Source organism: Lingula anatina, chromosome 3 (assembly GCF_051362555.1).
Source record: "Lingula anatina isolate TDL-2025a chromosome 3, LinAna3.0, whole genome shotgun sequence".
Classification (NCBI taxonomy): Eukaryota; Metazoa; Brachiopoda; class Lingulata; order Lingulida; family Lingulidae; genus Lingula; species Lingula anatina.
In genome coordinates, this window is record NC_141769.1 from 23,420,423 (window position 1) to 23,442,666 (window position 22,244).

The 22,244-nt window shown below is 34.5% G+C and overlaps 2 protein-coding genes across 8 annotated transcripts in view; one reads left to right on the top strand and one right to left on the bottom strand.

Annotated features, from left to right (window-relative positions):
• LOC112041869 (uncharacterized) overlaps positions 1–22,244 on the bottom strand; it is a 69,228-nt gene that overhangs the window by 44,679 nt on the left and 2,305 nt on the right. The gene's annotated exons all lie outside the window — the stretch shown is intronic.
• On the top strand, positions 62–21,907 carry LOC106168463 (glycerophosphocholine phosphodiesterase GPCPD1). 7 transcript variants are annotated; one of them, XR_015333519.1, is made up of 17 exons: positions 63–258; positions 3,228–3,605; positions 6,084–6,244; positions 7,018–7,074; positions 7,403–7,554; positions 7,986–8,063; positions 8,496–8,612; positions 8,867–9,032; positions 9,435–9,567; positions 10,581–10,635; positions 11,649–11,741; positions 12,102–12,213; positions 12,687–12,811; positions 13,015–13,151; positions 16,007–16,154; positions 18,744–18,879; positions 19,507–19,667. XR_015333519.1 is itself a non-coding variant. In XM_087009226.1 (17 exons), exons 2-17 carry the CDS (start codon positions 3,457–3,459, stop codon positions 20,219–20,221), a joined length of 2,109 nt encoding a protein of 702 aa, XP_086865352.1. In that variant the 5' UTR covers positions 64–258; positions 3,228–3,456; the 3' UTR covers positions 20,222–21,907. The 7 variants fall into 7 exon arrangements, 6 of the variants coding, with proteins under 6 accessions (XP_086865354.1, XP_086865352.1, XP_086865348.1 ...); XM_087009226.1 differs by lacking the exon at positions 16,007–16,154 and adding an exon at positions 19,945–21,907 and having other exon boundaries at positions 64–258; XM_087009222.1 differs by lacking the exon at positions 18,744–18,879 and adding an exon at positions 19,945–21,907 and having other exon boundaries at positions 65–258.

A 22,244-nucleotide genomic window follows, 5' to 3' on the forward strand; every position in this document is an offset into this window, starting at 1 on the left:
AAGCTGGAATGAACTTGTGTAATAATTCAGCTGTAGACTCTACTGCATTATTAGCAATTACAACAGGATCATACTTATTTCTTACTAGTCACTTGGTTTACAGTTAGATCTACTGTTTACTCTTAACTTAAATGAACTCGCCTGGAAATGACCTTTTTGTGCTGACCTTGCAGTGATCGGGCAATATGGCGTCACAACGGTGTTCATAAATACAAGAAATATCATCACATATGTTTACAGATGCTGTGGTTTTCAAAGGTAAGACTCAGTGCACACATTATGGTAAAAGCTTGGTGTCGAGTATAAAATCTACACTTATGGAGGTCATATGTGACACTACCATGTTTTTAAAATTGCAATTTCAATCCAAACATGTTAATGCAGCAGCCAATAATTCTGTAGATTTGGTACGTCTAGGTTAGAAGATATTTTGGGTCCTAAGGTACATGTATTTGTGGAGAAGCCAATCTGAGTGTGATATTTGCTCAAGGCGCCGTAATGCAATAATTGGAAGCCATGGGGTCTGTTGCATTGTCACTTATATACACTCTTGAAGGTTCATTAAAATGTGATCCTTACAGTACAGCTTTAATGTGGACTGGGTGAAATCGTGAGTGAACTCACTAGTGAACCACTTTGCCATTTGTGGATCCACATTAAGTGCCAAGTGGAGGTAGTTCATTGTATTACTTAATTGTGGGTGACTTTTCAGCAAGGTAGATATTGCCAGTTTAAAATATCAAGGTAAGGTAAAAAGAAACTGAACAAATAGATTACAGATCCACCTGGGCTGATTTTCATAGTGGCATAAGGCAATAAGGAGATGAAAGATATGGCTTAATAAGGTCTCTGACTACTAAGATATATATGTGTGTTTGTGAAAATTTTGGATACAATCTTGGTGCATATATTTAAAGGTGCATAATATGATTGAAGTCAATTTTTTGCTACAAAAGTTGACCAGATGCTAGCATATAGCTTCAAACAGTACAAAAGACATTGTGTAATATTACCCAAAAATTATATTTGAATGGATATTTCTGCTATTTTTCTTTTGCTGTATATAAACAGGGCAAATAATTAAGTAGGTCATATAAGTAAGTTAAATTTACAACCTAAAATTTAAAGAAAGGAGCAGTCTGTAGCTCTTTTATTGTTGATTGAGTGATTTATTCAGTTTATTCCTTGGCATGTCAAATTTATTTGAGCCATATAAGAAACTAGTAGAAGTGGTTTATATGCATTACTGGGAATCCACATTCAGTTTGTATGTACCTTTGAGGCAATAAACATCAATAGAACCTCCACCCCCACCAGTGGAATGCAATAAAGAAAATGATTTGCATTGACTTATCTTCATCATAAGAACAACTAAAAAGCTAAAGCTTGGATATATGCAGCTCATATTCTGTTGTTACAGTAGCCTAGTTAAAAAAATTATAGAGTGTCTTATTTTGTACAGTAATTTTCAGCTCTTTGTTTTTTATGTGACCAAATGTGATATAATTGCTGCTATTTTGTAGAAGAGCGGTTAGCTGATTCATTTCCTCAAAGCGTAATTACAATATATATTTTAACTCTTTAAGACTTATTCACATTAGAATTTGTAGATCTGAGTCACCTTGGCCCCCTGTAGGGGCCGCATGATATAATGGATCAAGGTAAATAATTCCATCCATGTAATCAGTATAGTAAACAGTGTCTGGGATTTCATATACCGGGTGTCATATTATTGAGGGAACTGTAATCAAGAATTGGCTTCATGGAGAAGGCTTCAACATTTTCTGATCAATTTCATTTGATCAAGGCTCGTATGTTTAGGAAGAGTGAGATTTTTTTAGAGATTAATTGTGATTCATTCTACACACATGGTAAGTGCCTTTGTATATGGGATAGAATCATCAATTCTTTGTAACTTTTCAATATTATTATTATTATTTAATCCCTATAACTTAAATTTTCCTACCTATTGTGCCCAGTAAGAAATTTGTATTGTATAAATTCAGACTGTAATAAAAAAACCTCACATTACTGATGTTGACTTTCATTTCAATAAATGTTAGCTTCTTATATGCTGAAACTTAGAATATAATTTTTGCTATACCTGAATATAATAACATGTTTGGCAGTTAGAGGACAACCAAGATTGGAGGGCATTTACTAAGGTGAAGGTGTAACAGTCAACAGGGTTAAGGTACATGTCAACTGCTTGTTTTTATTCTGTCACTTGACCTTGAGTTGATACTGTCTAGCATCTGATCAGTGGTAGCTGCTTCCCACAATTACTGGCGGTAAAAACAGTGCAGATATATATTAACAATGCGTGTAAAGTTTTCTCATTCTGATAATATTTACTATATACTATATATATATACATTGAAGCATTTTTTTAAGTGCTCATTTGCATTTAACCTTAATTTTTGTTACATTGTATGTTATAATAAAATTTAATTTTACAGCCAGATCGTAAAGTAGCCAGGCCGTTCATTTTTTGTTTGAGTCTGAATTTGGAAAGAGAAGAATAGGGGCGGATTGAGACCATCTTCTGGGTCTTACAGAAGACGGTCAGATTTTAAATTTTTCATTGATGGGTATCTATTTTTTTCTGTTGAAAGATGGTCAAAAATGGAGAATGGATCAATAAAGATAATTTAGAAGAATGTCAGAAATAAAAAATATCTCTGGATCTGCCCCTGAAGAAGCTTTGCACTTATGAATTAGCGTGAGGTTCATCATGACCCTACGAAAGGGCTTATTAGTGCAGAGAATTCAAAGGTAAAAAAGATTCTTGTTTGAGTGTGGATTGTGGACACCTGTACATTTGATCTCATGATATTGACTTGAGGAGAAAGGTAGATTTTGCTATCATTCACATTTTTTTTTTCACCTCCACCAAAGAAGGTCCCTGGTGGTTGTTTTCATAGGCTTTTCTGAGTGTCTATTAACCTTTTTTTTTTTTTTTTTATAATCACAAGATATCTGAAAATGTTTCTCACAAATTTATATGAATTTTTGAATAGGGTAGGTAGTTATTCATGTGTGAAAAAAGTTATGACAAGTGTCTGTTTATTAAGTCTTTTTCTATTGCGTGTTCCTGTGCTTTTTTTAGTGCTCTCATAGTTTTCCTACAATTGACTAAAAGGATACCTGAATTTGGCTGCATTCCTGCACTTATTCACTTAAGACTGCACTTATTGTTTACATTCAATTTTCCCCGTATTTTTCAGAATTCCATTTGAGGACAGAAATCTTCTGGAAGTGTGTGACCCACATCCAGGTTTTCCCAATAGTTATGAATATAGCCGATTTGCTAACAAAAACTGTGAGGTTACCAGAAGACAGGGTCTTTTAAAATTGGAAAAGAACTGGTGTGGTACATTATACGAGGAAACTGTGCAAATTCAACAACTTTAACGCAATAGCTTATTTGGAGTAAATTGAGAAAAATTTTATAACATGGCCAGTGCATTATATGAGGTGACATTCTTAGTTCGTGTGGATACTTTGCCAGGGGAGGTGGTCTGTGTGGTTGGCAACCATCCTAGTCTTGGAGACTGGTCAGCAAGAAAAGCTAAAAGACTCATGCTACAAAGCAAGGGAGAAAGGTGAGTAGTTTTTCTACCTCCGTAGTTATGTGTTTTTATTGTTATTTATTTGTGTATTCACTAAGTTGCTATGTTTAGACAGGATAACGAGAGATTGGCAATCTCCCTATCATTCTGTTTGTTTGTCTGTTTGTACTTAATGGGTAAAACACAGTAAATTTCCACCTGAGGGCAGAACTTCCATTCTTCCATAAACTGTTGGTTTAAGATTTTCATAATATATAAACAGTAGTAAAATTGATAAGTTACTTTTCTTCTGCTGTCTGTATGCTAGTCAATTACCTCTCTCTCTCTCTCTCTCTCTCTCTCTCTCTCTCTCTCTCTCTCTCTCTCTCTCTCTCTCTCTCTCTCTCTCTCTCTCTCTCTCTCTCTCTCTCTCTCTCTCTCTCTCTCTCTCTCTCTCTCTCTCTCTCAGTATGCCTGCCTGTCTCTGTTTCTGTCTGTCTTAAAAGATCATATGCTATAAGTCAGTTTTACACTCTCATCTTCTCTGTATCTGCTGTAAACTTTTGTTTTGGAATATAAAGGCTTATTTGACAATGTGCATGGGAGCTGCACCTTTTGTAATTTATTTACTTTTTGATTAAAAAAAAAAAGCTACCAAGGTGGCATTTCAACAGTACAGCAAGAGCTGAGGAGGATGGACATAGGTGACAGGTAGTCATGCAGACAGAATTATTATTACATGGTACAAATTTAGCCATTTCTTTAGAGATATAATCCAGGCTGGATGTAGAATAGGCCATGCAATAAACGTGGCAATTTAGAAAATGGTTGTCTGTTTTATATTTCCTTTTAAACCACAATAAAGTTCATGATTTATGCTCTTGGTGTTTTCCTTTCAGTGATAGATACACGAAGTCTCTGTTATATATATATATATATATATATATATATATATATATATATATATATATATATATATTATAATAATAATTATGAGCAAGAAAATTTGATTCTAATTATTTGCCCACCACTAAGTATTAAAGTGAAAGTAGGAGGAGAGATGTTACAAATGTATTAGGCTTCGTTCACATGTAATGTCTATTTTCTAAATTCTATTTTCTATTTGCGGTATGTCTTATGATCACGGTCTGTGGCCTGAATATCCCGCGGCGTAATTACTGGCAGCGCGAGCCAGTTACTATAAGTTACTATAAGTAACTGGCTCGCGCTGCCAGTAATTACGCGGCCGGGTTATTCAGGGCACAGACCGTGATCATAAGATAGCGCAAATAGAAAATAGAAATTAGAAAATAGACATTGCATGTGAACGAAGCCTTAGTTTCTAAACAAATGGCTAAAAGAATGCATGTTCATGTATGTGTGACATCAGATTTGTGTACTTGAGTTCTCATAAGCCTTACATTTGATGTGCTGTGCATAATTTTTACAAAAGCTTACAGTAAGGTCTTGTTCAGTATGTTGCAATGGGTGCACCATGAATAGACGTAACTTTGTTGCTAGTCCAAAGGACTGTGACCTTGGGTGGGTGGGGGGTGCAAAAATATTCATGGCAGTATCTAGTCAATGATTTGCTAACACAATGGATTAAGAATGTGTTGTTGAACACTTACATATATGTGCTTTTTATGAACCATTTGAAACCAGTCATTAGCATGTGGCATTGTGAACACCTTTGGGTGCCAACAGGAAGCTAAGGGGGTGTGAGTGTCAGGTAATGAAAATTAGCTGCTTAATTTTATCCATAGTGTAAAATTCATATTTGGTTGTTTATGCACACTTGTTATAGTAGTCAGACATCTGTGCACAAAATTCATGTTTTATTTTTCTTTCAGTTGTATTAATGACTTGTTTTATTATTTGGTCATGTTATTGTGTGCTTTCAACAACTTACAAGTCAATATAAAAGTACTAATAATCTGCTCTAAACTGGATAAGGTAAAGCACATATAAACAGAAAGAGAGAGAGAGAGAAAGCCTACAAAAACAGTTCACCACTTTGACTACTGCATAAGGTGAAATTTGATGAATTTAAGATAGTTTCAGTTCCTGGACAAACAACTGTTTTAATGAATGTTGTTTTTCTTCAGGACTATTTTGGAATATTTAGTCTTCAAAAGAGAACATTTTCTATTGGTTAAATCATGTAATTATTTTGACCAGGGAACATTCTTTAATTTAGTATGATTTTGAGTTTTCAGAAAAGTGCTTGTTTTCAGAACACACTAAGGGTGTATTCCCAGAGATGTAGATCGATCCAGAGATTAAGATTTAGATCGACCTAACTCCCTGGGGGTTCACGCTAAATTGCAGTCAGCCGAGCGTGCACCATAGTTAATTACCCCCTTACAGCTTTCAGTAGGCGGGACAGACGTTTAAGCCGGCTAAGCTGACAGTAATCTAGTGAGACTCCCCACAGGGATAGATCGATCTAAAATCTATGGAAACGGGGTCTAAGGCACTGGCTGCACTGTACTGCCACCCAGTAACAGCCATTTTCTTTATTCTTTGCAGTGATGTTTGGACAACCGCCATAAAACTACCAGCTGACATGCAGGTGAATTATCGTTACTTTTGCTGTCGATATTTTGACTCAGAAGATGATGGTGAAGCACCAAATATGATAGTGACACGCTGGGAGACCAATCTCAGGCCTAGGACATTTGTGCCAAAAGGTGAGCATTTTTTTTTTTTTTTTTTTTTTTTGATGCATGGAAATGTATAGGTCAGTTTAAAGAAAATCCATAATAATTTACTTTGACCAAATAAGAACTGATCTGAATGATTAACAGTGTCTTTCTTGTTTATAGAAGGTTCAGTATTTCAGTTAATTAGACTGTTTCTGATTTTTTTTCTTGTGTCAAATTGGACTAAAATTTTGGTCTTACGTTTTAGACCAGTTTCAGGCTAAAAATTGTGATAAATGCCTGGCTGTGGATTATTGTTAGCATTTCAAATAGATCAATGACATACAACAAGATTACTTCTTTCATGCTTAAGTATTTTAAGAATCCCATGTTTAATATTTTGTTTCCTTATGTCTGGCCCAGGTTATGTAATATTGAATCAAAATTGGCAAAATAACCTGCTTAGTACATCATTATTTGCTGCTTATGTCTGCCTTGCTGCCTTGTTAAGAATGCCATGTTTAATATCTTATTGTCTCCTGATGCCTGGACAAGGTTACTTCTATTTTAATATGATGCAAACAGTACCCTTGCCTGCCATGGATGTACATAAGGCTGAAATGAAAGGAATTCCTCAAAAGATGTTGAATTTAGTGATTGACAGAAAATGTTAGAAAGTTTTTTTTTTTTTTTTTTTTTTTTTTTTTTTTTGTAAAACAGAATATATTATATTTCTGTGAGTTGTTCACAATGTTTTTATTGTGAAATATAGATCTCATAGAGCTATTATCCCTTTCATATTATTTTTCCATCATTTTCAGCGTACTGTTTAAGTGCAGATGATTGTCAGACTTTAGTGGCAGAGTTTGGTCGCTATGGTAAGTTACACTCTTCAAAATTCAGATGATGCAGATCAGTTTCAAATTTAACACCAAAATATCCCAAAACAATAATTAAATCAAAACTACAATTGATGGACAAATTTTCAAAATACTTGTTATTATATTTTCCATTTATTTTTCTCTATTTTGTGTAATTTTTTAATCAGTTACTTAAGATTTCCCAGAAAATCTGCTGAGAAAATTTTATGCAAAAATAATAATAAAAAAATAATATTAATAATAATAATGAGGTACTGCTGACATTTTTCAGTTTTTTTTTTTTTTTTTTTTTTTTTTTTTTTTTTTTTTTTTTTTTGTACTTCAGGGGGCAAGACCAGTATAGACAAAGGCTGGTTGGTGGACCAGACTGAAGTACAGCTGTATCTTCACACCAGTCCTATCAAGTTTTGGAAGAAAAGGCATCAAGACCAGACGTACCGTGTGAAGTGTACACCACTGGATCTCAAACAGAAAGAGGTAAGAGGAATTACTTGAAATTGCCTCGTGGCTTAACTTCAGGAATTTTACTCTATTGAAATTCATCATTTTAAGACGCTCATAAATATTCACTTTCTGTATGAAACCATCTTACTTCTTACATTTTTTGAATTGACATGTTAAATATTACCTATATTTTATTTATCTTTATTTATTTATTTTTTTTTTTTTTAGTGATTATGATCATGCAATTTGAATTTATTGCACATTCCTTCTCTCTCTCTCTCTCTCTCTCTCTCGCTCTCTCTCTCTCTCTCTCTCTCTCTCTCTCTCTCTCTCTCTCTCTCTCTCTCTCTCTCTCTCTCTCTCTCTCTGAGACTGTGTGTGTAAGAGAGACATATGTATAACCTCAGACAGTGATTAATAATAAAAGCTAGAACACTAAAAAGTATTCTGATGATATATTTCAGGCATATTTTCCTACTGACGAGGCTGAGGAAAGTTGTGATTTCAATATTCCAGTGAGCAGTGTGCAAATGGAGGTGGCTGTAAGTGTTACTGATACTGTTGCTTAAAAAGGATACAAAAATTCATGTCTTTCTGATATCCACTGCAGTTTTAGATTGTCAAAAACAAATATATCCAAAAAGAACAGTTGTCTTTTAAAGTTCAAGGTTTTTACAAACTGTTTGTTCTTTCCAATCACAAAAATTAGAAGTGTTCTATCACAAAAAGTAGAAGTTTTCTGTAAAATCCTTTATTTTTATTTTTTTGTTTATTTTTATTTATTTATTTTTAAATGATAGCTATGAAGCAAACAACTTAGCGCTTGCAGATGTCTGTGTATATATACACTGTGGCTATCTGAGCATCTAAAATAACATTGCATACTCTCATAAATGGAGCAAATTGTGTGAGCATGATGCAATGCAGAACATGTAAACTCATAATGGCATTACACATCATGTTATTCTCCACAGGTGCTCACTGGCAGGTTTGAGGGAGCAGACATGAAACCTCAAGATCAGTTTGGAAATGTGTACAGGGAAGGGGACTTCTTAGTTTTCAAGGCACAGACATTTGAAACAGAATATCTGGTTAGTTGCTGATAGGGTGTATGCAAAATTAGAAATTGGACTCTGTTTTACAATACACTAAGTAATATTTATTGTCCAGAGTCCATGTGTGTCACACTGCAATAATTTGGAGAAGAAAATATTGTTCTCATTTACATCATTATCCAATTGTGAAAAAGGAATAATTTCTTAAAAGTATATTTACTCATTCTGGTCAATTTCTTCTCTGTAGTATTTTTAATGATAGTAATTTGTATTTGTTTGTTTTTATCTAGGGTTTCTGTCTAGATTTCTATGTACATGAGGAGAACCAAGGGCCAGGGGATATTCCCAAACATGTGGGGTTTGCCCACATTCTGCCAAATATCTTCCAAGAGACTATTGGATCCAAAACTGTGCCACTAAGTGGACTGAAACACAAACCTATAGGACAAGTCTCATGTAGGATAGTCTGCATTATAAAACATATGCATGCACACATGCTCGTGCGCGCGCACACACACACATGCAGGCAGGCATGCACACACGCATGCACACACACACTAAACTGATTAATTGACTTATGTATAGTTTATTGTTGTTACAACTATCCTTGTTTGGTATCTAATAATAGACCATTTGAACTAAAATCTGACTACATTTAATTTCAAAGGGGTTATTTCAGAGCTTGATGCTGGAATTTGTAAAAAAAAATTCATAGGTGAAATGCAATAAATTATAGATATTAAACATATTTTGGTGAAAAGAGAGGTAACATTAACTTACAATATATAATGGAGTATTATTTTTTTAATCATTTTAGCGCTGATGTTTGACTATATATGTATGTCTTAATGTTTTTAGTTCAGTTCCTGGTTATCAAACCATTAAAGGGCTATGACATGGACATGTCAGTCTCATATTCTCGCCACTGGAAACAACAGCGCCGAGCTCTAGATGTGGGCCATCGTGGAATGGGACCCTCTTACAGCAAACAGTACGTTGAATCTTACATGTCTGTCAGTTCTATGTGGGGAATGTCATAGTTGTTAACAGTTAAGAAACAATGTATGAATAACATTATAATATCCCAGGACTCAATACTTATTTTTATATTTTTTGAACTTGACAAGTGCTTTTATGTCATTTAGTCAAAAAAAATATTATGTTACACAGAACAGTTCTTTCTACACAGGAGACAGATATACAGTGAGACCTAAAAATTTACCCTTTGACTGCCCATACCACATATTATGTTTGATTTAGGTGTATGTTGACTAACATTTAAGTCTAGTGAATTGAAGTTGAGAAAATAAACTAGAACAATAACAAAATAACGCACACACACACACACACACACACACACACACACACACACATTTGAATGTTTCCAAAAACAAAGAATGAAGTAGTAATGGGCAGTCAATAAGTGAGATACCATATATTTCCTTAGTTTCTAAATTTCGAATTGGTTAACAACATAAAAATGTGGTGGTTGGCAAATACAATCCAATATTTCAGTTGTTATTCAGATTATAGGTATATTTCCCTGTGTCCTTCACTGATTATAATTTCACACTCATTTAGGAGTTTCCTTATAAAAGAATTGATATGTGTAAATAATAATGTAGATTTTGACTTCTTGAAAGGTGATCTGCCACAAACCTTGTTTAACTTACATTTTTTTGGAGTAATATTTGATCCAGCCTATCTATGAAAATCATACCTGCAGTTATACTTCCCTCTGAAGTAGTTGTTCAGTAAGTTGTCAGAAAGTCTATACTGCATGGCATAGGAGAGTGGTCTGCACTGACAAAATTGCAGTCTGTCCTCTAAATCATCTGTGATACACATGTCAATATGTGAATGAATTGTCAACTTGAGATTTAAAATGGCAAATCACCTTGAAGTTAAGAACATGCTTGTAATGTTGATATCATCAGCTTTTCCTTTCATTTTGGGGGGTTGGGGTTATATCTTCCATATGTCTGTGCATCTCTTTTATTGCAGAATCGCTGCTGTGCGTGAGAACACGTTAGCATCCCTGGCAGAGGCTGGGGCCCATGTAGGTTAAGATGACATAAGTTTTTGGGTGAAATTGTTCTTGCTGAATCTGTCAAATCCCTCATTCCCTTTGTTCTTACAAGTATTTGTAGATTTAATATGAGAAGCTTTAGTGTTGTTTTGTTGTAAATTTCTGTACACAAGTGTTACAATTGAAATGGCAGCATCTTAAAGTTCCTTGTTAATTTTGTGTTAAAAGTCTTTCTTTTTTACTTCTAAGTATTCAAACTTTTTCAAAAGTGAGCAAAGAGTCCCTAGCAGCAAAATTGAAAGGATTATTCTTGGCATTCTTTTTAAGTGAAATAACTTATATCACTCCCTGATAAAAAATACTCTGAAAATGGTGACTAAACAAATTGAATGGTATTTTAACTAATGCCTGAAAATGCTCAAGTTTCATATTGACTTTAGGCCAAATGTTCGGAATAACATAATTTTATTTATATTTATGATGGATTTTGCTGCTTCTCTCTTTTGTTAATCTAGATATAAAAGTACTTCATTTTGCTGCGATAAACTGCTGTCATTATAAGCTTCATGGATATCCCAAACACAGCATTCAGTGTCATGAATTAATAGGGTATTTACCAACCCACACGTCTGGTGGTTGTCACGTTTTAGGCCAAATTCTAAACAAAATTTGATCCACAGTCCAACAGATCTGCAGACTAAATACTGCTGACCGACTTGAATGCTTGTTGTGTAATCACCAGGGGAGTTTATTCAGTGTCTTCTAGGAGATTATGCAGCAAGCTTTCATTTGATTGTGGATCTGTTAGTCTACAGATCAATTTGTTCTGAATGGTCTGTTATTCAGCAGATCGATTTTGGTTAGCCAAGTTCTAAAAATGAAACTGAATCCTGATGTTGTTTAACTGATCTAAAATCACAAGCACATACATACAAGCAGTTGATGACTATTAGATGGGATTATCTCTCAGAAGCTTATATTTAGCAGTTTATCCAGGTTTTGTCCCAGTTGTCGCTGACTGTGGTGACCCTGTGTCATTTTAGGGAGCTGATTTTGTGGAATTTGATGTTCAGCTTAGTAAAGATCACGTGCCAGTGGTTTATCATGATTTGAGAGTGTGTCTTACTCTAAAAAAGGTTAGTAGAGTCCCATTAGTATGAAGTTTTGAATCTTAAGAATAGTCCAGAAATGTTATCCACTAGTTCTCACTTGTCACCATTTTATTTGTCTTGAATAAAAGGTAATGAAGATGATTGTTTTAAATCTCATCATCGAATGAGCATTCAAATTATTATTATTATATTGTGATTGTAATTTTTGTCTCATCAGATAATTACCCATTTGATTTTATTATCTCTCTTTTTTTAATTATCTCTGTGACAAAACTGAAGGTAAGCATTTCACTATCACTACATGATTGACAAAATTTAAATTACCTGTTGACTTTGAATGGAATTATTATAAGTATTATAAGTGATTTTTTTCTTCTTTTCCAGAAACATGGTAAGGAGATTGATATGTTTCATATTCCAGTGAGAGAGCTGACCCTGCAGCAGTTACAAAGTCTTAAACTTTCTCACCCTGCCGAAGTCAAGGAAGTACACTCAGGTATATAACAAGAAAAGAGCAAACCTGACCAAGACTTCTTTCAAATGAAAACCTGGACACAAGAGTGTCACTTTCCGGTTAAAAAACGAGGATTACCATCCTAATATCGCTGTCACTGTCACTGATGTTTAACATATAATATGCAGTCTTCACTATACACTTGCAAATAAATGAATAAATAAAAGTCATTCAAAGTTGGGATTGACACATAAATTTCAAGTTGACTGCTTAATAACTTACAAGTCATTAAGGATGTATCATTGCTTTTGTAATTTTTAAAAGCATTTATTTTATGTTATGGAACAATCTTAAATCAAGATTACAACCATTTAAGGTGAATTCAGTTGTAAATTTTGAGCACACACTCTGTTGTACCCAGCAAGTTTAAGTCTTGAGCCTAATTTTCAAAGTCATCTTCAGAATAATTCACTGCCATTGCTTTTCATTTTTAAAATGTCACATTTAACTTACAGATCATGATATGGAGACAGTGGACCCATTAGAACACCAGCCCTTTCCAACTCTACAGCAGTTGTTTGAAACATTGGACGAACACATCGGGTTCAACATTGAGGTGAAATATGCCATGCAACTTAGGGTAAGTTGACCAAATTTTATCAAACAATATCAAACCTTTCCAGACTGGATTTACCATTTCCCCGTTTCAAGTTGGGATTCTTGGATCATTACAAAGTCGTTTAGAATGACAACCCTCCATCCCTCGCCCCTCTTTCTCTCTCTCTGTTCTGCTAAATTAATTACTTTAAGACTGACTCCCCCAGCTCTCTTTCCTCACTCCAGACTGGCACCTATGAGGAAGACCAGGTTCACTATACTGAGAGAAACCACTACATTGACCACATCCTGCAGTGTATTCTGGACAATGCTGGGTCTAGGAGGATCATACTGTCCTGCTTTGATCCTAATGTCTGCACTATGTAAGTACAACCTAAGGGCGCATTCAGAACAATTGGATCCTTGGACTAACAGATCTGTGGATCAAATATGGCGCCACCCACTTTTAAAGTGTGCTGAGATTTAATTGCGTGTGCGTGTGCGTGGGGGAGATTCATTATCAAGTGCGCACCATATTTGATATGCAGACTAGTTAGTCCGCAGGTCAATTTTGTTGTGAATGCTGTCTAACACATACTAGTACAATTATTCAGCAGAGCATATTATGTATATACAAATTTTTCAATCCATATACTGAAAGCCATTTTGATAGATGTAACAGTGTTGTAGTACATGATGAAATGTACTGGATTCCCTGTACAATTTGTATGGTGAGGTGATAATGAAGTGAACTTATGCATGAATGGTAGGGGTTTTAAAGTCTGATGAATGCTGAATGAGAAGTGTTTCCTCTTATCGGTGTTGTTTTACCTGTTGTATAACACAATAAAATAATAAACAATATTTTTATTAATGTGTAGGGATCCATGTAACTCCCTACCCAGGTTCTTTCTAAACTGGCACTTGTCACTGAGGCATGGGAAAGGGAATATAACAACCTCACATCTTCAGTTCTAAATCTAAAGTCCCTTTATTATGTACAAAATGCAGACTTTATACACATGTTATCTACAGGGAATCTATATGGATGCCACCGTGGCAGCAACTGATTTACATACTAATTGTTCTGCAATAGTTAACAGGTGAGGGTTTCTACTTATCAAGTGTAAGATATGTATTTGTCTCAGGCATACCTGCACAGAGAATGGTAAATATTCATGCAAGACTGAGGCAAAGTGAATGCTAATATGTTGACTGCTTATCATAACACAAGTCAATATGTAAGTGGGTGAGCTTTCCACACACCTTCAATGGACCTTAACAAATGTCCTCACTTGCCTACATGTTAATGACTTGGCTCCTAGACGTAAAAAAACATCTAGTTAAGGGGAAGTAAAATGGATAAAAGCATAGAAACAGTGCTCTGTTCTTACATGTTGTTTTAAAAAATAAAACATACTTCCCAAAAGCTGAATTAAGTACAGAGATTAAGTGCAGTGTCCAACAGATGACGCTGCGGCACCATTTTGGGGGGAAAATGTTTTGAGATTTTCTCTATAACCAAGACAGCTATTCAAGTGATTCAAATGACATCATAATGCTGGGTGAAAGCACTACAGAAGGGTACAAGAGAATTGTCTTAAACTATTTCATTCTGATTTCATCCTCTTTAACGTTAAATTACCCCATATTTTAGTGGGTTATTCACTTCAAAAGATGATAACTTTCAATCATGCAGCATTGTTTCCATGGCATTTGGTCATTGTCAGATCAACATTAACATCCAGTGATAACTTTAGAGTACCATCTTACAAAATGCCAGTGTAGATAAAAGGAAGACGCTCAGCTGCACAAGAATCAGCAGTTAAAGTGGCTGAGAGGATGCTTTTCAATAAAATGACAGAGTGTGGGTGAGTTTCATAATCATGTGTTGATTGAAAAAAAAGGTCAATCTATTCATATCTTTTTAAAAATGAACTGGTTTGCTCCACCTGCAGCACATACACTGCGCTCTTTCAAAATTTTCTTTCTTTCCTCAGGAAATATACTTTCAACATGAACATTTCTCTTCCCCACAGCGTAATAGACTTCTTCACTGCTTAGTTGGTGTAAGACTTGCGACCTGTAACTGCACACATAATCGGCTTATAACTCATTAACATTGCTCTGGCAACGGCAAGGGTCCTTAGCGTGACTTAGTTGTCAGTCTGACTAGGGGGCATGCTGGTTGAAGAACTCATTAAAAGACAAATTTTTCAGTGCAAACTCAAAAAAAAAAAATTACATCCAATTTTAGATACCACTTCGATTGATATAAACACAAAAAAACTCAAAAACATGCTTTTAAGGCCATTTTACCCTATTACACCCCTTAAACACATAATTGAACACAGATGTAAGTAAAATTTGGGATAAATTAGACATGCTTTATGTATTTTCTGTATATAAATGTATTCATATGCCATTTCTTATTTATTTGGTTGTTCTTTGTAAAACAACCCTTTCTAATCACATTTTCACTGTTTCATTTCATTTTGCATGTCACAATTTCCCTCTTTGCAGTTTGGGCATGGATAGTGATATTTATTAACTATTTTATGAACTTCTGCTAACACTGCTTCATAATGAGATAATGCATTGCATTTTCATTTCTTGGTGTCCTTTCCTGTTGTTTTATGACTGTAAATAATAAGATGTATTTGTCAGTATAGATATTGTTTAACAGTTTTATTAAGGTGTACTATTTGTGCTTCAAACTGTATCAAAGACATTATCTATGTCTACATACCCTGCAAAGCCACTGATATTTCCCAATTCAGACCTTGAAAATTATTTAAAATCCCTCAGTTAAAAGTAACTAATGTTGATATTTCCTTTTTAAATGCAGAAATATATGGCAGTCTAAGTGACTGGCCAGTCATTTAGGATTTTCTCAATTTTAAATGGCATAAAGCATCAAATCCCAAGTGCAGGGATGGATCTAACAATTATTCTTGAGTAGGAGAAAATTCTTTTTTATTGTATTTAAGCAACATTTAGTTTGGCAGGAAAATCACAGATATGACACCTTTGATATCTTATATTTTAAATGGGATTGTGTTAGCAATATTTGTTTGCTTGAATCCAAAGTTATTTTTCCGTAGACGTATCTTAAATAATTATTAAATGTCATTGATTATTTAATTATTTGTTTCAGGAACAATCATTCTGTTTTTCCAAGTTGGGCACAAAGATTGTTTGAAATGTTGTTTTTTTTTAACATTTGGTTTGTTTTTAGGCTACGTCTTAAGCAAAGCAAGTACCCAGTGCTGTTCCTGATGGTTGGAGAAATCCGTATCCAAGATGACCGCCACCCAGGTTACAGAGACAGGCGCACACTTACAGAGTCTATGGCCGTTAATTTTGCTCAGTGTGAACAACTCCTGGTAGGCTGGGTGCAACTGGGTTATACACGTTTGGTTTATCATTCAGAATAATTACATGGTGATGGCACAAATTCTTTTTATGATCAAACAAGAATCAGTTCAATTTCAATGGCTCTTGGTTGGTTAAGGTCTGTTGGTTTTCACTATTCAATCATTCGACTCTAAGTTCTTTACTTTATTCAGCAAGGCAAGTGGTAAGGTGACTTTAGGTTATAGTCACTGTCTGAGACACAGCCAGCCTTGGTTTTTATCATCCTTTTACATGCTCGGGCTATTATAATCTCCGTGCTTTGAAAAAGTGCATGATTGGTTGATTGATATTTACAGATTTCCTAGTATTTTGCCATGATTCAAGAAGGATGTTGATAAAACTGTTCCTTCACATATTTTGAATAGAAATGGTTGCTGGTCTTCTATGGTTTCTAGTTTTCTTCTTTGAAAGAAGAATGTTTGGTTCAGTCCCTACCATTAGGTTTGGCATTCAGAGTCATTTATGGTGTGAAAACCACCTGTCTGGTGTTTGCTGTGGTTAACAATCTAGTCTTGTAAATAGTTCTCATTCAGTCAGTGTGCCGCTAGATAAGAACAGAAACAGGCGAAGTAATTTTACATCCATTAATAAGTCGGTATGAAGTTCTAGTAAAAAAAAAAATCCACTTTGAGGCCGCTTTTCAACTTGTAGTATTGGGTGTTGGAATATTTATTGGAATTTTTAACAAGGATAAATAGATGGTGCTGCTGCTGCGAAAGGTGATTGCTCCTTTTTTTCGCCAGTTTCTTTCATTAGTCATATTTTAAAAGACTTCAGTATCTCTCCCTCTCTGCATTTCACTTCCTTGAAGTCATAGACTTACTATCTTGCTGCCAGATAGTAGTTGCTATGCTGTTGATGCAGTGGACATGGTCTCATATATGTGCTTGGTGGACACAGCTCTGTACTGTTTAGATCTGTCTTGCTTACTTTGCAACAACTCTGTAGATGTGCACCCTTTTACTCTGCTTTTTTATATTATGAATATATATATATTTGAAATAATTAGAGCATTTTTTTAATTTCAGCAGAGCAGGAGTGATTTGCTTTATCTGTTTGTGTTGTCCCCGCTTTTATGATTAAACTTAAAGATTATTTTGCTTGCAGAAGTAGAAATGATTTTTTGTTGATTTAAAAGGACATGTTTATGATTAACGAAATCTGTTTATTGATGAATCATTTGCAATATTTCAGTGCACAGCGCATACATTTTTATACGATCAAGCTAGATATCTCCAGTAATTTCTTCTTCATTCACCACTATAATTGCAAATGCACTTGCTTTAATTAGACTTATAATTGTGATATAGTTTTGAATAGTTTGAAAATGTGATGAATGATTTTGAAAATCATACAGCAAAGCAAAGGTAATAATTATCCACAGTTGATTAGTAGCTTTAATGCACCAGCTCAGGCCTGTAGCCAGGGAGGGTTCGGGGGGTTCAAAAGAACCCCCTTTTTGCCAAGAAAAGTTGCCCTTTGGGTAAAATTTTCTCTAGGTACACGAAGGTTTCATGGTGAAATGTCCACTTTTTCAGAAAAAGAACCCCCCTTTTGAAATTGCTGGCTTCGGGCCTGCAGCTTGTGTGCTGATTGCTTTACCTCTCCAGATGAAAAGATGGTTGTTTGATAGCTATGGTTTGAGCTGACTTAATACATAACACACAACGTGAAAGGAAAAAAGGCACCTGAATATATGGGATGGACTGGTTACATGCTATTTTCTAAAACATAGAAGTACCTTAATGTAGCAAATTAATTGTCCCATCATAAACAAAAGTTTAGTCAAATGTTCTTTAATGGTTAGCCCCTACTGGTGTTGTGGTATCCCACATTTTAATCTGGTTTAAAAAATGAAAAATTATTAACTTTGTTATGTATATGAACACAAATGTATACTTGAAAACATTAAATGTTCGTCAGTTTGATAAAAATCTTACAACATAATGTCACAAATTTTACAAAATGATGGCTATAAAGTCTTCCTTATAAATTTTAAAAAAATTCTTCCATGCTATGGTCAATACTTAACAGGTAGTAAAAGTGAAATTTAGAAGGATATTTTTGAAGATTGGTGATCAAATTGCAGATGTCATCATAGCTATATTTAAGTTGCCTGCAAAGGTTTATTCATCCCAACACAAATTATAAATTGCTTTGCTGTTCAAAACCAGGTAAATAAACATGAAAATATTTGTGGGATTTAATTCTAGTAATTTAGATTGTAATTGTTTTTGGACTGTGTGTCCTCTTAGGAAGAAGCATGCATTAATTGGATTGGGTTTGTTTTGTATTCAAAGTGTACAGAACATATGTGTGTAAGAACATATGTGTGTAAGAAAGATGCCTGATGTTTGTCTTTACAGTGGTTGTGTGCATTTGAACAAGTCAAGTTTGAGAGGTGTAGCTTTTGTACAGACTGTTGCCATGTTTACGCTGTTGCCATGTTTACGCTTTCGTATTTGTCTGTTGGAAGAATGTGCACATGTTTAGTCTGTGTTATTGTATCTGTGTGCTCGACCTCCTTAAAGGCAGTGTTTTAATTCCTTGCTTTGAAGGTTGAGAAAAAAGCAAAACAAATACCCAGTGCTGTTCTTGACTATGGGAGAGACAGACTTATGGGAACCGTATGATGATAAGCGTACCCTTTCCATTCCACAGGCATCAGAGTTTGCTCTCTGTGAGGAATTCTTGGTATGTGTGGATATGTTCATATAGAAAAGGCCATTTTTAATATTGATTGATTAGCATGGTTATGTATAGTCCGAGTTATTTCCTAGAGAAGCTATTATAGAATACTGTTGATTATGCTGGTATTAGTCATAGGTGTTACCTATCTCTGTTCTTTTCCCTACATAAGATGACTGTAAGGAGTCTCCCTTATTTCCAGTTCTGCACCTGCAGAGGTTTACTGTTCAAATCTACACTGAAGCTCTGCCAGTTTGAGCAGCTTTATACTAATTGCTTTTTATATTGGTGTTCGGACTCCATTCTTTATTTTTCCTCATTTTTTTTTCTGTTCACTGGCACTGACAGCAATATTTTGATATTCCAATGATTTAAAGTTTGAACATTGTATCTGTTTGTTTATCATTGTAAATTAAATTTAAGGATATCAAATAAATTAAAAGAAAAAGTTCTATCTTTCCTTCAAGAGCATATTTAATTAAACATCTATTGGTATATTATCTCATATAATGAGTTTTACATATTCCAAATGGGTTAGAGAAAGGCACATTTATTTAATCAGTTAAGATTACACAAAATTTAGGTTAACATATCGCCTCTTTGTTAATTGCTATTTTTCATGTATTTCAAAAGGGGGTAAATGTTCACTCAGAAGATCTCCTCAAGACTCCAAACCTTGTGAATCAAGTGAAGGAAGCAGGCCTTGTCCTGTTCTGCTGGGGAGAAGATAACAACAACTCTTCCAACATAGCTTATCTCAAGGAACTGGGAGTGAATGGCCTGATTTATGACAGGTGAGTAGATTTGCCTAATTGTGTAAGTCATCAGTATTTAAATGCCATTTACAGTGTTGTATAGTTTTTGTTCATAACCTAAACTCCTGTTTGACTGATTTTTTCCATTGTTCTGGTCAGGTGTAGTACTGCTAGAGAGATTTGCACTTTCTACTCTTCAGGGATCATTTTGAAAATGATTTAGTTTGATGTTTTAGACAGAAATGTTGCGCTGTACCCAGTGAATCTTGGACAGAAAATTCCAGATGGTCTTTAAATGTTGTTTTTTGCTATTCAGAATATCAGACTATAAACCAACTAAAGAGAATGTTTTCAAGATGGAAAAAGAAGCCAAACTTAAACTGTTGAAAGAGATGGGAGCAATCAGAACAAGTCATACGCTGTCAGGAAGTGAATCGGGCTCCAGCTCTCCTGAACACAGCAGTAACAACTCACCCGCACAGACGGAACGTGAGAAGTTAACACGACTGTCCAGTTTGCAGGAAGTTGGCACAACACATGACAGAGAAACACCCAGTCGTAGTTATAGTATCACCTCTCAGAGAAATGTTTAGAATGGTGTTAGTCCCCTATTGAGAATGTTATTTGGAATGGCATTTTGTGACATGTACCAATAAGATTACGTGTGGAAAGTTATGACACATTTTAGGTAAATATATACTCCAAAGTAATTCTATAAGTCTCTAAAATTAAGACTTTGCAAAATGTGTAATTGTTTCAAATTGTCAATCAAGTATCCAGTTAGTTGACATTAAGTGTCGCTGAACTTTGTTAAAAAGACAAATAGTGTCACTTTTTTAGGAATATTTAGGGACACAGGAGTTCAAAATGTCAGAGGAAATTTTGAAAAAAAATATAGTACTTTTTAGTAAAAAGATGCATAATTTTCTTGGTAATGAGGTGTATTAAGTCAGTTTGATATGAGAGGCTACACTTTGTGTGTTATTGAAAGCTGTAAATAACTAATGTTGCCAAGTTGCATGTAAAGCTATGGTAGGAGTCAGGTGGACAGAGGGACAAGTTTTACACTGTAGAGACATGTAGTTTTAGTGAATATTTTAGTTCATAGCTTTAGCTTCATTTTAGTGTTTTTCACTTTTGGGGATCAAACCTAGTCTGAGGGGTTTATAAAAAAAACATAGCTTGTTACGGTATGGTGTTTCTATTCATCTTGAGGAAGTTTGTCTAGGGATTTTCTTGTATGGTCATTTTATTTGCATGTGATTATTACTTTATGATTTTTAAATTTCTTATAAAGAATGTGATTTGAAACGGGTATACTTCAATCATTCAGAAGTTTTGAATGAATGTTTTTTTTTTTCTTGCTCAATACCAAACTGTATTTTAAGAAGCTGATAAGTTCATTTTTCCTTGCTTTGTTGGAGGGCATCAAGAAAAATCTGTGGTGCTACATTTGTCAAACAACGTAGGTTTTTTAGCTGAGAAAGGTTGTGGTGCACTGCAAGTTTTCGACTTCAAATTAAACACAGTAAGTGTGATACTAAGTAGCAAAATGCTTTTCCTGTGGAATGCTTATATATCCCTTCTTACAATGTAAAAAACAAATTTTATAAAGACATTTTCTGATTGAGGAAAGTGTTTTATTAAGTTGAATGGCATGAACATTGGTGATAATGCATTTAAACCAAAAGAGAATCAGTAACAAGTTTTATGCTTTTAAGTATTGAAAACAAAAGTCCAAAGACAAATTACTAAGGTGTGTGATTGCAGAAGTATTTTATTTATTTATTATTATTTTTTTTTTTTCAGAATGATTGAAAACTTAATTTCCGGTTGAGATAAAGAACTGCATTGACGTCACAGTTACACTTAATACAGTTCACATTTTACATCGATCCAAAAGTAAATGATTACACTGCAGCACATAAAGCAATCTTCCTTACATTTATATGTAAGATGCATTTTAATATAACTAAATGCCTTTTACATATACTTATTCAGTATTACATATACTTATTCAGAATTGTTTTTTTTTTCACACAGCATGCATGTACTGAAACTTACAAAAGTAGGTGTTAAAAGCATAATCTCATGGCAGTGAAGGGCAACAAAATGGTGCCTGTATTTTTCACAGGTAGTATGGTCAAATATTTTCCCATTTTTGTTGGTGTTTTAACCAACATTAGAAATCACTGAACGTGCATATCATATGTGTCAAATGCTTGAGTATGTAGGATTCCATTACACTGTATAGAATAAATATGCTTCACAAAGTAAAAGGATATGAGTCATTTTGTGGATTGGATGGGTGAATTTTTGGGTAATTGTTTTAATTTGACACAAAAAACGAGTAAAAAAATTTCAAAGCTACTGTGTTAACCCCTTTGCCAGATGTCAGTAAGACTGAAACTGGGCCAGTAAATTTGTTCAGTTACTTGTCTAAAAGAGTGTGCTTTGGACTGGAAAATTATTAAACCCTCTGTATAACGGAATTAATTGACTGGGTTCCCATACCTAGATCGATCTTACAGGATTGATCCATCTCCGAGGGATTTCTCACTAAACTGCAATCAACTTCAGCAACTTAGATGACTGGCACGCCTACTGAAGCTGCTA